The 15,514-nt window shown below is 41.7% G+C and overlaps 1 protein-coding gene across 1 annotated transcript in view; it reads right to left on the bottom strand.

The window, feature by feature from the left end:
- Positions 1-15,514, bottom strand: part of MON2 (MON2 homolog, regulator of endosome-to-Golgi trafficking) — a 775,721-nt gene that overhangs the window by 462,948 nt on the left and 297,259 nt on the right. The window contains 1 exon segment of the mRNA XM_069229077.1: positions 5,506-5,687. Coding sequence (XP_069085178.1) covers positions 5,506-5,687 — 182 coding nt within the window.

Here is a 15,514-nt window from a genome sequence, read left to right as displayed (position 1 = left end):
TCAGAAAGTTAGAGAACACAAGAAAAATAATGTTTATATCACCCATTCATTAATGTTAACTCTTTGCTTGAAACATCAAGAATCGGTGCACTTTTGGGAAATAAAATAGCTGTCCTCGAAAAATATATTCCACCCACAGTCTCTACACAGAGCATAAAGAGGATAGTCAGGACAGTACAATGGGATCCTTCATCACATTCAGAACAGCACGATGATCTATGAATGCAACTATGCCGGTATGAAACATGTTGCCAAAGGGATGAAACTTAGAAAAACATTAATGGGCCCAGTCCACATACATGTGGACAATCTAAAACAAAAAGGGAAGCTGTCATGTGTAAACTAGAAACAAACATTAGAGATGTCCGGCATGGTGACCCAATGAAATAATGTGAATATAAAAACAGTTATAGATTTTAATGCCGTTGACAACTGAGAATTTCTCAATGCGTGCTGTAAACACTGAAAACAAGTTAAGCAAATAAGTATTTAAAATACCATGGCAAGAGAATCCGGTCAAAGGTACCCAACGAACAAAAGATGAATCGTTGCATGAGCCCACTGAATCGCACTGGTAGAAACCATTCACATAAGAAGTGTCCCCAAATTATTCTACTATTTTAGAGCACAATGGTGATATCTTCAGTGACCTCCAACAATTCTAAAAACGTCAGGAATATGGAAAGAGGCTCTGAAAGTGCTGCATCTTTTTATTTCACCTGATCAGATCACCAGACCCCGAACTGCAGATACTGCTCAAGGAAAAATCCCCATATAGGTCTAGTACTGTTGCAGTACTAGAACATTTTCTACTCTTCTGAAGGGTAGCAATGGCCATTGAAAGGGACTGTTACTTCTAATCTTTGTTCTGCATTATAAGAATCTTCAATGAATTCGTAAACACAACTGTCCCATTCGGGAGCAGAATCGCCTTTTAACACCTTTTAATATGTAAACCTTAAACACAATAAACATAATAAACACTAATGAATGCATGCATTCGAATTACGAGAAACACACTGCTGCTTAGATTTGTCAAATTAATGTAATGCTCATATGAGAAAACGATATGTAACTTTGCAGCATTATCCTAACTTTGCTGCTCTCAAGATCTAGAAAGCTGTGTAAGAAATAAAGTGAAATTGAGCCAGATAAACAATTTCTGAAAAGCTGAAAGTAGGACATCACTTCTTTATGAAGTCAGCTACTACCTTATCCCACCATGCTTTTACAGACAGTTTGTGGTGAAGTCGGTAGTAAAGTATGTCAATAGGTCATAGATTGATGTCACTGTGGAATGTGGGTAAAAAGTCTGGAACACAGAATGTGAGGATAGAGGAGCAGGGGATGTGTTAGCAGCTGGACTTGTTGACTTTCTCTGACTCGCCTAGGTAGTTTTCTGCAAAAAAGCTTTATTCAACACATCAAACGTGCAGATCATCTTTACGTAGTTATTTTGTTTTATGAAGCACACTTTGACAGTTTAACCTTGAATGCATCTGTAAAAGAAAACACAGCAATTAAAGTGCAACTTAGAAGGCATTAAAATATGTACAGTGTGTTATGACAGGACAGATGAATGGGATTAAAAGGATAGGTGCTCCAGCATAAAGTCCAACTTGATAGCTGGAAATAAACTTAAATGGTCACCGGTGAGTCATCAAATTCTAACATTCTGGAAAAGTTACTTGTTCCACTTACAATAATGATGAAGTTGTGCGGTGGTTTGGATTCAGGAAAAGAAATCTTTTCAAGACCTTTTTTTTTAGATCACTCCTCTAGAATAAAGCTGGACCTGCTTTCTCTCTTAACCAGCTCCACGTTTTTTTCCGTAAGGCTTCCGCTTTATTTTTCTCAGGGACACTATTCAGTATTACATTGTATAGCCCTTAATTAGATCTGCTGTCTTTTTGTCCGTCACCGGAAATAGGTTTTTAAAGTTTCATAATTACATCAGAAAGGAAGGGTAGATGATTAACATTTAATGAGCTACTATCAACTATTAACTGCTAAACAATAAGTCTTAACGGCCCTGGGACGATGATACTTGACAGCAAGGTAGATTTATTTGTCCCGTTTTAAGAATTTTCGTATGAATTTCTGTCTTTGCTTCAAATGCAACAGTGCTAGATGTTATCGGTGGAATCTCGGGTTGTTTCTTTATATTTAGGGAGCATGACCGTGTCAACACTTTGTACTGGGTCGAATTAAGCTGGAGGTCACTTGACCCTCTGTAACCGGTCAGCAGCAACCCAGTGACCTGCATCTGGCTAGCATCCACACTCCACTTACTGGTAGCTGAAATGCTGCAGCTTGGCTAAGGGGTGATCAGTGGTTCCATGCGGTAGAGGCTAAAAGCTGAAAAGGCTCTGATGTTAGGAGAAAACTCTGATAAAAAAAGGCACAGAGTTGGCAAAGACATGCAGCAGAACTGAAGGGTTGGCAGGAGCCTGTGCAGCAGGACTTCAGAATAAGCAACAGCTTTTCCACGCCAACGGGTGGCGCCAGAGATCCAACTCACCTCTGACACCTCCCTCGGTGTGTCATCAAGCCACATATAGTGCCATTTGTACCCTGATGTAAATTCTTGTCCTTACCAATTCCCCCATCCAACGCCCCTCTTTAATGGTGGAGATGAGCCCAATGGTATAAAGGAATGAATGGCATACAACTAATTTGGTGCCTTATTATCAGCAAAGCAGCCACTCCTCAGAGTGGGGAGGTGCGTGAGTTGGGTAGAGTATCGACCAGAAAGATAGCCACAGAGGAAAGGATATTTTTCTTCTGATAGCTATTTCTACCTGCAGATTCCCCACCTTCTGAATCGACACCTGAGCAGTAATGCATGTAGGTTGGATTGAGGAAAGAAACGGCCAAAGGGTCTGCCACCAAAGTAACTTGGCTACACCATCCACCCCTAGACACTGGCAGATAGGAAGTGCTCCTGAAAGATACAAAGATATGAGATACAAGGTATATTCATAGCATCACAAAAGGTTCAAAGAAAAAATATTTTTGCAGTTAATATTATGGCTAATAAAACCAGAAAGTGTTCAAGGATGTTTCTTCTCAGGAGGTGGAAAAAGAAAGGGACCTCTGAGGCAAGTGCCTTTATAAGGCTTTATGGGAAAGGGAAGCTTTTGGCTCAGATTTACAAGACTGCAACGAATCTGAGTCAAATTTTCTTCATTTCTTAAATGTTATTAGTTTAGGACAGCCACGTTAAGATAATCCTGCAAGGTTCATTTACGCATATTTTTTTCTCACTTCTGCATTGTTGCTAACAAGAAAAGCATCAAAAGTTTGCTAAATCTAGCATAAGTAAGACTGCAATGTATTTGCCGGCATTTAAAAAAATATGTCTATACCATTTATTGGAATTATGGTAATATATGGTAAAAGGTGTTCTGAGAGCCTAGAATCTCTGTGACTTTTAATAAAGATCCTGCGGAAAGAAAAACTCTTTTTTAGGGTGGGGGGCAGGGAAGGAGAGGTTAATATTAACAATAATAATAAACTCCTTTATTAAGCACATGGCTACTTCACACGAAATGTCCCAGCACTAGGTAAAAATTACCCATAAACCTGACTCAGAAATCTTAAGGAGGAAAAAATAGAACAGGCCCCTATTAGGCTGACCTAAACAGCAAAGCTTATAGCTTTTTTGGGGGGACAATGGTTCTGAAGGTTCTTGTCTGATTGAGAGAGGCAGGGAGTTTCATTGTTTGGATCCTAGAAAGCTGAAGGAACATCCTCCAATCTGCACCGATTTAACAGTGGGAACCAATGATAGTAAAGACCCAACTGATCTTAGATTCCTGGCCGGAACATAGGGCTTAAAGGAATGGTACAAGTAGCAGGGGCCCTTATTTCTAATGATCCTATGAGATAATTCATTTTTATGAAGCAGAGCAGATCCAAGAGACGACCGCCTAGGGATGTTCAATAGCAAATGAGCTGCTGCGTTTTGCACACGCTGGAGTCTCCTCAACCGGGTCTGCGTACCTTACCAAATAGAGAACATTACAATAGTCCAGCCTTGAAATAATCAAGGCCTGGACGACTGTCTTTCTGGCATCTTCAGGAAGAAATCCAAGAATCTTGCTGAGTTCTTTGTAAAATCGCGGGGGGACTTGCATGCTAGGGCTGCGACCTGATTATCCAAAGACAGCTTGGCATTAAACAAGATAACAAGGTTTTTAACTTTCGGTTTCAGGGGAGGCAGCGGGCCAAGCAATTCTGGCCACCAAGCAAACGGCCAGATGAATGGCTGGTTCCCAATAATAAGGACCTCAGTTTTTCCAGCAGGAAATTCAGGTCCATCCACTGGGCCATCTCCGTCAAGCAAGCCCTTAACAGTGCAGCTCCTTCTGAGACAGGGTAATGACCAGTTGCATATCACTGGTGTACAAAATTATGCTAAATCCGTACCACTCCATGTCAGCCGGGAACGCTTATATAGACTGAATAGAAAGGGGCTCAGAGAGGATCCCCGAAGCACCCCCTGCTGCAGTGGGAGAATCTGGGATTGAAAAGGCTTTAACACCTGAAGGGATCGATCCTGCAGAAAGAAAGCTAACCACGGCAAAGCATTCTTCCCAACACAGCACTTCCTCAGCTGTTCAAGCAGAAGGTTGTGTGACACAGTGTCGAAGGCTGCACTGAGGTCTAACATTAGCAATGCTACTGTATCGACCCAATCTGCGATTTAACAAATGGACTCCAACGCTAAAAGCAGCGCCGACTTTGTGCTCTAGAAGGGGCGAAAACCTGACTAAGTCCTATGGAGAAACTCTTTTGTCTCAATAAAACCGGTCAGTTGCTGATTTACCCATTTTTAAGTCACTTTAGAGGCAAACGGGAGCAGCGAGATTGGACTGAATTTTTAAGGTCTAGTTGGATTCTAGTCCAAAAACTCGGAGAATGATCAGAAGGAATGAGCAAAGGGTACATAGGTATCCAAGGAATAGATTTAAGCTAATCTCATTTTTTGTGCTAGCACTCAAACTGATCCTCATTCCTGGTTCTTGTTAGCCTTTGGAGTGAAGGCACCACCAAGCTATGGCCTCAATCCTAAAACGCAGTAGGCACACAAATCAGTAAAATGCTATTCCAACGTGTTGTTTCTGAAATACTAAAGACCTGAGAGAAGATGACCAGGACTGAAAAGAAAGAATGACACATTTTTGTTAAAAATATAAAATAGGAACAAATGTTACCTTTCTGCATTCAATGGGGAAGAAATGAGGAACTAAAGGCCAAACGTACCACAGTTTGAGTTACATACAAGAGGAACACGTACTTCTGACACCGTCTGCGACTCGAGCAGCAGAGCATTACAAGTGAACAGCCTTCAAGCTGCCATTATGTTTCGAATATTGCATTATGCTACAAAATCACATTTGAAATTAACACATGAGTTTTACAACACAAACGCTTAATAAACATGCAAGACATAGCAAGCATACAAATATGTCAGATCGTCTCTTGTTTCCAAATTCTTACATTTATTGCTGAGAGTGACTGATGAGCTGTTCAGGACCGTCAACGTGTAGTGTGGCGGCAAAGATCCTTTGCAAATGGCAGTTATAAAGGCATCTCTTGGGGTCACAAGTCCAAGTCTTCCACAAAGAGACGCCATTGTCATTTCCGATTTCAGAATATTTTCTGTGGCCGTTTCATCTGTGCTGTAATGGTAATTGTTCAAATAGTTTAAATTGCTGGCACGTTTTACATGGCAAACAGAAACTCAGCTTCTTAAAAACATTTGTCACCGCTTGACTGTGCGTAGAATAGGGCCTACGAACAGGGCTTCATTATTTTAGGTAAATATATATTCCAAGAATCATTCCACAAATACCAAAAAAAGTAAAAGGAAGAGCAAGGGTGTCACAGATGGGGGAAACTGGTGGAGGCGGGAAAGATTATAGTCTATTAATCATTCTGCATTTCTGGCAACACCGCGTGCAACCAGATGGAAATCAAAAAAATTGCCTGGATATCAATGAAATTGTAAACCTTCGTTCACAACAGAACTGGCCCTGTAGTCTGTGGTCGCTTCCATAAACGAATCCAGTGCCCTTTATTCACAAGAATATTTTTCAAGCTAGAAGAATATATGCCTGTACTGGTGTAACTTAAAATGCAGTTAGTATTTTAAATTTCTAATTCAGGATCACAGTGGTTCCAAGAGATTCAATAAGGTGCCTTAAAAAGATGAAAGAACTTAGTACAACTCATACCTTGCCAAAGTCTTCTCCTAATCTTCGCTTCATCAGAAAAAATATTTTTCCTAAAGAGTGGGCAATAAATAGTCTTGGATTTTCCTAGGTGAATCTTTTTATTTTATGGTCACTCCTTTTTTGACGTTATTATATTCTTACTTTCTGCACTTTCTCCTCACAACTCTTATTTTAGTTCTACCCATCTGCAGACCCTTAGTACGTTTGTGTCCGGCTACCCAATAGTACGTATTACCTCTCTACTACATAAATATGATAACTTGATCAATAGCGGTACACTATTGTCCCAAAGTACAGAGGAATTTCATTACAGGACCGGAGGCTACCATTATGCATAAAGCATTTGGATCCCACTCCTTTGCAGCACTTGAAAGTACATTACATCACAAAACCTAAACAATTCAGAATGACACCATAGAAACGAATAAAAGGTCCATGCTTGGAACAAACATCCTCTTTTGAATGCTGCCCCTCAACCAGATAAGCAGCACTTTATATTACTCTGCATTATTATAACTTGAGTCTTCTTCTTATTTTCTTTATATGCTAGCTCCATCTCCACTCTACGGAGATGTATACAGCAAACCGTGCACACTTCCTGCGCTTTTACTTATTCCTAAAATAAGTCTGGAACCCACCTTCGACCTCCCGTCGGAGATTCAGGGAATTATTTCACCGCGTATCGGTAAGGGTTCTGCCTTCGGGACGCCTGAGGCCTTTGTCGAACCTACTGGCTTCCACAGGATCGCAATGCAGGAGTCCTGAAAAAAGCATTTTTCAAGGACATCCTGCAAGTCACGATCTGTAGCCTCGTCCAACACCCTCTTTACATGGGCAGTCCCCCTGCCCAAACACTTCCTTCTCAATGGGTGGTTTCCTCTGTGGCCCTGCTCTCACTTCTTTTAGCGAGAACAGCTGTCATCTTGGATTGAGCTTCAAGTCTATTTTATTCCATACAATTAGGCTAGCGCGGACTGACTCCGTCACAGCGGACAGTTGCAATTCCCATCGTATCAGCTGACCCGAGAGCATAGAACATTAAGGCTTTGAAAGCCTGCATTTGTGGGCATTAGTGCTCTATATTAAATCTCTGATATTTTGTCCCTACATATTTGAGCTCTGTTCTCTTCTGCCTCTGAAATATCTTAACAAAGAAGCTCCAAACTACAATTTAAGTATTAAATATTTCCCATATATATATTGCTATTATTATTTCATCATCCTTATTTAATACTAAAAAGAATAATAATAATATACAAAATATGTCCGATTGTGAGGATCATCAACCCACTATCCCGGAGGGTAAAATGAATGAGGAGCTAATTAGAAAGCTCATACAGCACGAATTGCATTTCTGTGTTTGTGAGACAGTACGTCATGTTATGAGCAGAAAGAGGCAGTCTAAGAGCTCCAATTATGAGTCATGCTCTGTGTCTGATGGTGAGTGTTAATCTACCATAAAAAAAGGAAAAAAGAAGAGGAAAACTAAACACTTAAACAAAGAGCTTGTACCCTCTGTTGTGATGGAAGGTCTAAGCACCCTCAGCAAGATTGGAGGTCCAAGCACCTCAGAAGTGAGTGGTGACCCTCATGACACAAAAAGATTGAGTGACCCTTGCGGCACAGAACAGATTGGGACCCTAGACCTAGAATTTGGGGATCAGGACCTTGATGAGAACAAGTTTCATGAATATGTTTTTGATATGTACCATTGAGACTCTTGAGGAGATATTTTTGACAACCCATAATCCCTGTCTAGCTTAAAAATTATAATTAAAAACACACTGGGAGAGATATTTCTACATAAGACACCCGAGGAGCTGAGTGGTGGCCTATGGAACACATGGGCAAATTTATAATAAAGTGGATTAGAAACCCACTAGAAAAAGAGGCACGCAATCTGCTCAAAACCGAATGCCCATGTCTGGTGATTGACAAAAAAAGTTTGCCTTACACAAAAACCTTGATCCTGAGCTGATCACTTTTCTCTTCAAGATGGGACGAGACCCGAGCAAAGGCCTTGAGAGGTCCCTTAAACTCTGCCAGGATCGTCTGCTGGATGTTGTAGGTCTGTTGGCAACGGTAATCAACATGTCAGAAGAAGCCTACCTTTAAGGACTTCTGGTAGACCCGGATCTCCTGTGAGGCTGGAGTCAACGAGCCATGGTGCTATTGGGAAATGCCAACGCTAGCCTTAACGCAGAAAGGCTCAAGGCAGTGCTTCTCAAGATTAATCCGAAACTCGGAGACATGGAAGAGAAGGAAAGCCCAGAAAATCCTAAGGGTTTACTCTTCATCGAGAACATGGTCAAGAGCCTAGGAAAGTATGTTGCCACGTTCACAGCGCTGGATAAAACCCAGTCTAACATGTGCAAGGTATTTAACTCAACTTTAGGCAGGGCCGGCAGAAAGGGACTTTCTGTCGGCCGATACCCTCAAAGGACCCATTTCAATTCTTCCAGAACAAGAGGAGGATATGGCTGGGGATACCAAACCAGTATCCAGCCCAATTTCTACTCACAGAAAGGACGATTCCAGAGAGGTAGAGGAGGCAGAGGTCGTGGACAAACGCCCACTCTCCAAGGTGAGTGTCATCAAGCCTCTTCCTTTCTCTTCCCAAGAAAGAGTAGGGGGACGCCTCAATTTAAAAAAAGAAAAAAACTGGGAATCAGTTACTCAGGATCCCTGGATGTTACAAACTATCCAAGGTTTCAAAATAGAATTTTGGGAGACTCTCTCTCTCAACCATTCAGTGTGAGGGAGCTGGTATTCAAGAAAGATCAACAGGTTATTGTAGACAAGGACATGGAGTTCATGCTTTTAAAAAGGTGTCATTCAAGAGGTCAGCCTAGAAAACGAGTTTTTCACAAGTTCCCTGTTTTTTGATAGAAAAGGAAGACAAGGGATGGAGACCTGTGAAAAACCTAAGGGAACTGAACAGGTTCGAAGTCTACAGGCACTTCAAAATAGAGGGTGTCCTTCTCCTAAGGGATTTCTTACTGAAAGACAAATGGCAGGTGAAGTTAGACCTGAAGGAAGCATACTTCACAATACCCACGGCATTGGAATCCCAGCCCTACCTTCAGTTCATTTGGCGCAACCGCTTTTATCAGTTTTGTGCTCTGCCATTCAGACTGTCTTCAGCTCCTTGGTGCTTTATCATCAAGGTGACCTCCTATCTAAGGCGTCTGAACGATCATCTACCTAGACAACATTTTTATATTATTCCAAAGATGTGTACAGATATTAAAAGACTTGAACTATGTCATATCCCTATTTGGGATTTATAGTAAACAAGGAGACATCTGTCCTTACCCCTTCTCATGATCTAGAGCTCCTAGGTTTTACTATAGACAATTTGAAAGTCATTCTTCTCCATCCTCAAAAAAAAGTCAGGAAGATCAGGAAAGAAATAAGATATGTCCTCAATCGGGACTCCTTAGCCCTGAGAGAATTGTCAAGGCTTTTGAGGTTATCGTCTTCCTCTATCCAATCTATCTTTCCAGGTCTGTTGCACTACTGTGCATTACAGCAGATAAAAGGGAACACCCTCCATTCAGGCCTTTGGTATGGGGATCAGGTTTCTCTAGATCAGGCAGTGAGAGAGGAGTTCAACTGGTGGCTCAGGAATTTGGATGCTTGAAATGGCCTGGCAATTTTTGGTTGTTCACAAGACTTTGTGCTGGAATCAGATGCAAGTATGACTGGCTGTGGTGCATGCCTGGGTGCTCATGAGACTGGTGGATTAATGTCAAACTTAGAGAGGCTAAATCATATAAAATATTTAGAATTGACTGCAGGATTTTATGTTCTGAGTTTCAAAAATTATTTACAAGGCAGAGCAGTTCTTTTGAAAATGGACAATGTATTTGCAGTAGCTTGTATAAATCGATTAGGAGGTACCAGATCCATGGATCTAGCTATCCTAGCAAAGAAGCTTTGGGTATTATGTCTAGCACACAAGATCAGTCTACAAGCAGAATATTTGCCTGGGAAGGAGAATGTTTCTGAGGATTGGAATTCAAGGTTCTTAAAAGACTAAAGCGATTGGAAACTGAACAAAGCATGCTTTGAGGAAATACTGGGCATTTGGGGCCTGCTAGAGATAGATCTCTTTGCAAGCAGACTAACATTTCAGCTGGACAGGTATTACAGTTGGATGACAGACCCAGGTGCGCTGACAGAGAATGCATTCCTTCAGACTTGGAAAGGGATGAAAGCTTATGCTTTCCCTTCTTTCGCAATGATTCAGAGGGTCCTTCAGAAGGTGAGGTTAAAGAGCTGCTCCCTTATTCTTATAACTTCGTTCTGGAGCTCACAAGCGTCATTCTCAATGACTTTGGAACTCGCTTGCGACATTCCATTTCTTCTCCCTGCCACGGAAGGTCTACTAACAGATATAGATGGAAGGTAACATCCTTTAGTTCATGCTTTGAACCTTCTTGCCTGGAAAGTGTCAGGCGACCTGGGGAGGCGTCAGGCCTTTCGGAAGGAGCTGCAGAGCTCCTCGAAGAGTCTTGCTCCCGGGCACTCAGTACAGATATAAGGAATATGGGAAATCTGGGTTCGTTGGTGCCTGGAAAGGGACTTGGATCCCACGGAGGCTCCTATAACCAAGGTGGGTAATTTTACAGTAATTCAGTTCAATAAGGGACTAGGTTACAGGATGAATAACTGTTACAGATTCACTTCACCATTTCTGCTGGTCACAGCTTGGTTAATGGTAAGAGCGTGGAGAAAATGTTTTGGTTTGCAGTGTACTCAAGAGCATTAGATTAAGAAGACCTCCCAGACCAAGTATCAGATTCTTGGGGATGTAAACTTAGTACTCTTGTTGTTTTCAAGTTGGCGAGTTAACAGGTATACAGGGAGTGCAGAATTATTAGGCAAGTTGTATTTTTGAGGATTAATTTTATTATTGAACAACAACCATGTTCTCAATGAACCCAAAAAACTCATTAATATCAAAGCTGAAATTTTTGGAAGTAGTTTTTAGTTTGTTTTTAGTTTTAGCTATGTTAGGGGGATATCTGTGTGTGCAGGTGACTATTACTGTGCATAATTATTAGGCAACGTAACAAAAAAAATATATACCCATTTCAATTATTTATTATTACCAGTGAAACCAATATAACATCTCAACATTCACAAATATACATTTCTGACATTCAAAAACAAAACAAAAACAAATCAGTGACCAATATAGCCACCTTTCTTTGCAAGGACACTCAAAAGCCTGCCATCCATGGATTCTGTCAGTGTTTTGATCTGTTCACCATCAACATTGCGTGCAGCAGCAACCACAGCCTCCCAGACACTGTTCAGAGAGGTGTACTGTTTTCCCTCCTTGTAAATCTCACATTTGATGATGGACCACAGGTTCTCAATGGGGTTCAGATCAGGTGAACAAGGAGGCCATGTCATTAGATTTCCTTCTTTTATACCCTTTCTTGCCAGCCACGCTGTGGAGTACTTGGACGCGTGTGATGGAGCATTGTCCTGCATGAAAATCATGTTTTTCTTGAAGGATGCAGACTTCTTCCTGTACCACTGCTTGAAGAAGGTGTCTTCCAGGAACTGGCAGTAGGACTGGGAGTTGAGCTTGACTCCATCCTCAACCCGAAAAGGCCCCACAAGCTCATCTTTGATGATACCAGCCCAAACCAGTACTCCACCTCCACCTTGCTGGCGTCTGAGTCGGACTGGAGCTCTCTGCCCTTTACCAATCCAGCCACGGGCCCATCCATCTGGCCCATCAAGACTCACTCTCATTTCATCAGTCCATAAAACCTTAGGAAAATCAGTCTTGAGATATTTCTTGGCCCAGTCTTGACGTTTCAGCTTGTGTGTCTTGTTCAGTGGTGGTCGTCTTTCAGCCTTTCTTACCTTGGCCATGTCTCTGAGTATTGCACACCTTGTGCTTTTGGGCACTCCAGTGATGTTGCAGCTCTGAAATATGGCCAAACTGGTGGCAAGTGGCATCGTGGCAGCTGCACGCTTGACTTTTCTCAGTTCATGGGCAGTTAATTTGCGCCTTGGTTTTTCCACACGCTTCTTGCGACCCTGTTGACTATTTTGAATGAAACGCTTGATTGTTCGATGATCACACTTCAGAAGCTTTGCAATTTTAAGAGTGCTGCATCCCTCTGCAAGATATCTCACAATTTTTGACTTTTCTGAGCCTGTCAAGTCCTTCTTTTGACCCATTTTGCCAAAGGAAAGGAAGTTGCCTAATAATTATGCACACCTGATATAGGGTGTTGATGTCATTAGACCACACCCCTTCTCATTACAGAGATGCACATCACCTAATATGCTTAATTGGTAGTAGGCTTTCGAGCCTATACAGCTTGGAGTAAGACAACATGCATAAAGAGGATGATGTGGTCAAAATACTAATTTGCCTAATAATTCTGCACTCCCTGTATAGAAACTAAAAAAAACTTTCTTTGAAAGTGGCTTGTTTATTATGTTTAATTTCTTGTTGCAGGATCTCCGATATCAAGGCTTCAGAGGTAACAGAATTCACAACCCTTTCGGGTCATCTTTGACCGAATGAACAAAGACATTGTCCGACACAATCTTCTACACAAGGTTTGCTGCTTGCAAAAAGGTGTGTGTTGTTGGGTGTCTGAGGGAATATGACGCTCGTAAGCTGGAGTTCAGACCTGATGGTGTCAATCAGTTGATAATTTCATTTGTTAAAGATTTACAAAAATGTCAACCACATTTCTTCAGTTGTTGCTATATCCTGTCAAGCTTTATACAAAGGTGCAAAAGTAGAGGCTATTATAAAAACGGCTGATTGGGGTAACACTGCTAGTTTCGAAAAGCATTACTTTAAACCTATTGAGCACATGCCTAATGTTGTGTTAGAGCACTAATGCATAATGGTAGCCTCCGGTCCTGTTATGAAATAGCGATTCTCAAAGTTTCAATGTCAAGAGAATCTGAATTTCATTAAGGAAACGGAGGTTAACATTATCCCTCCCCTCCCTTCAATTATCTTGATCACTAAAGTGTACTAAAAAGAAAAAAAACAGAAATGAGACAGAGGAGGTGAGCAAAATTATTATTCAAGATGAATTAAAAAATGACAGAGATTTGATATTTATTCATTTGGTGTTTTTATAAGCTACATTAAGGCTGACAAAGTTTATTCTGTGTAGGAAAGTGCCCTTGTTGGCATGGTTACCCTCCACTTTTTGCTTGATACTGATACCAACTTTTTTATATGTTTGTTTATGTGGGGGGCATTGAACTGTTGGCCATTTCTGCCTCCAGGGGGGGGCAGATGGGCCTATTTATTTTAGGCATGTCTGCCCCCAAGGGGGGCAGAAGCCACTTAGACACCAGGGATAGTGTGTGTTGGTGGATGGGGGGGTGGCCCCTTGGGCAAGGGTCGTGTACCAAGGCCATTTTTGCCCCCTTTGGGGTCAGATGGGCCTATTTGTTTTTTAGGCCCATTGTCCCCAAGGGGGCAGAAGCCACTTAGGCACTAGGGATAGTGTGTGTGTGTGTTTTTTGTTTTTTTTGTTTGGTGGGTGGCCCCTTGGGCAAGGGTCGCTCCCCGTGGGGACACACTACTAAAGGTATTTTCTGCCCTCCTTGGGGCAGATAGGCCTATTTTTTAGTAGGCCCATCTGCCCCTATGGCAGAATCCACTTAGGCACCAATTTCTAAATGCTTGATGGTGGGATGTTTGTCAACTGACGAAGTATTTGCATTTGTGATAATTTTTTAACCATGAGTCGTAATCGGTATTTGCTTCTTCTTAGGATGCTGCTGCATTTTATTGACAATGCATTAGCCTTCCCACGAGATCACCCTGATTCTGACCGTCTTTCTAAGATTAGGACTGTCCTTGATCATTTTGTAGATCGGTTTTCAGAGATCTATGTTCCAGGCAAAGAAATAGCTGTGGACGAGTCTTTGGTCCTCTTCAAGGGTCGTTTGGTTTTTAGGCAGTACATTCCTAGCAAGAAGGCACAATACGGAATTAAATTGTATATGCTGTCTGAAAGTAGTACAGGATATGTGTATAATTTCCGTGTCTACACTGGTACGGATTCCAGTACTGACCCCCCTGGTTGTCCTCCCACTTTTGGAGTTGCTGAGAAAATTGTGTGGGAACTTGGTAGACAACTGTTCAACAAAGGTCACCACTGTATGTAGATAACTTCTACACTGGAGTGCAGTTGTTCAAGGAATTGTTTGGAGTGGACACTGTTGCTTGTGGCACAATTTGTTGTAACCGGAAAGGCTATCCAAGTGAGCTTGTCTGTAAAAAAACTTGAGAGGGGACAGTGCAGTGCCTTGCGGAATGATGAGCTGCTAACTTTGACATTTTCAGACAGGAGGGATGTCTACATGCTAAATACCATCCATGATGAGAGTACTTCCCCTGTGACTGTTTGGGGCCAGGTTGCTGAAGTGCGCAAACCTGTGTGCATTTTAGATTATAATAAGCACATGGGAGGTGTAGATAAAGTTGTTCCACGGTTGGAACCTTATACTGCTATTCGTAAGTCTTACGTTTGGTATAAAAAGTTAGCAATTCACCTCTTCCACTTAGCAACTTTTAATGCTTTTATTGTGTTTAAGGATAGGTCTCCAGAGTCAAAGATGACATTTGTGAAATTTCAGGAGTCAGTGATAGAGAGCCTTATTGTGGTGGAACAGGCCAGAGTTCCTAGAGAAGCAGTGGTGGAGGATGTGGCTAGATTGAAAGATCGACACTTTGCTGAGCACATTCCTCCCACACCCAAAAAAGACTTTCCAGCTAAGAAATGTAGAGTGTGTTTTCAAAGAGGTATCCAGAGGGAGACTCGAATGTACTGCCCAGATTGTCCTTCAAAGCCTGGGCTGTGTGTGGGTGGTTGTTTTAAGAATTACCACACCCAGAAGAATTACTGGGAACAACCATGAGTGTAAACTGCCTGTTTTGTATTTTCAGGTGTTCAGTTTCATGGTTGGCATTTCTGTCATGTACTTAGTTAGAGCTTTTGTGTTTGTAGTTTTGTAATTATTTCTAATTAGTTAGTGGTTTCTTTGTTTAAAAAATAAAATAAAAAGGTGATGCCATTGTGTGTGGAGTGGCGCTTGGCTGAGGGTGTACATAGTGTACATATTGACTTGCTGTTTGCTACTGCAAAACACTGCCAGCCAAACACCAGTCCACACACTCCCATCAGCTGGTGTGATTGCTGTATAAGGCATGTGGGTGTATGTAAGTGATGGGCACTTGAGTGGCGCTGTCTGTCGAGGCGAGT

Source organism: Pleurodeles waltl, chromosome 4_1 (assembly GCF_031143425.1).
Source record: "Pleurodeles waltl isolate 20211129_DDA chromosome 4_1, aPleWal1.hap1.20221129, whole genome shotgun sequence".
Lineage (NCBI taxonomy): Eukaryota > Metazoa > Chordata > Amphibia > Caudata > Salamandridae > Pleurodeles > Pleurodeles waltl.
This window is presented reverse-complemented; position numbering and strand designations above follow the sequence as displayed.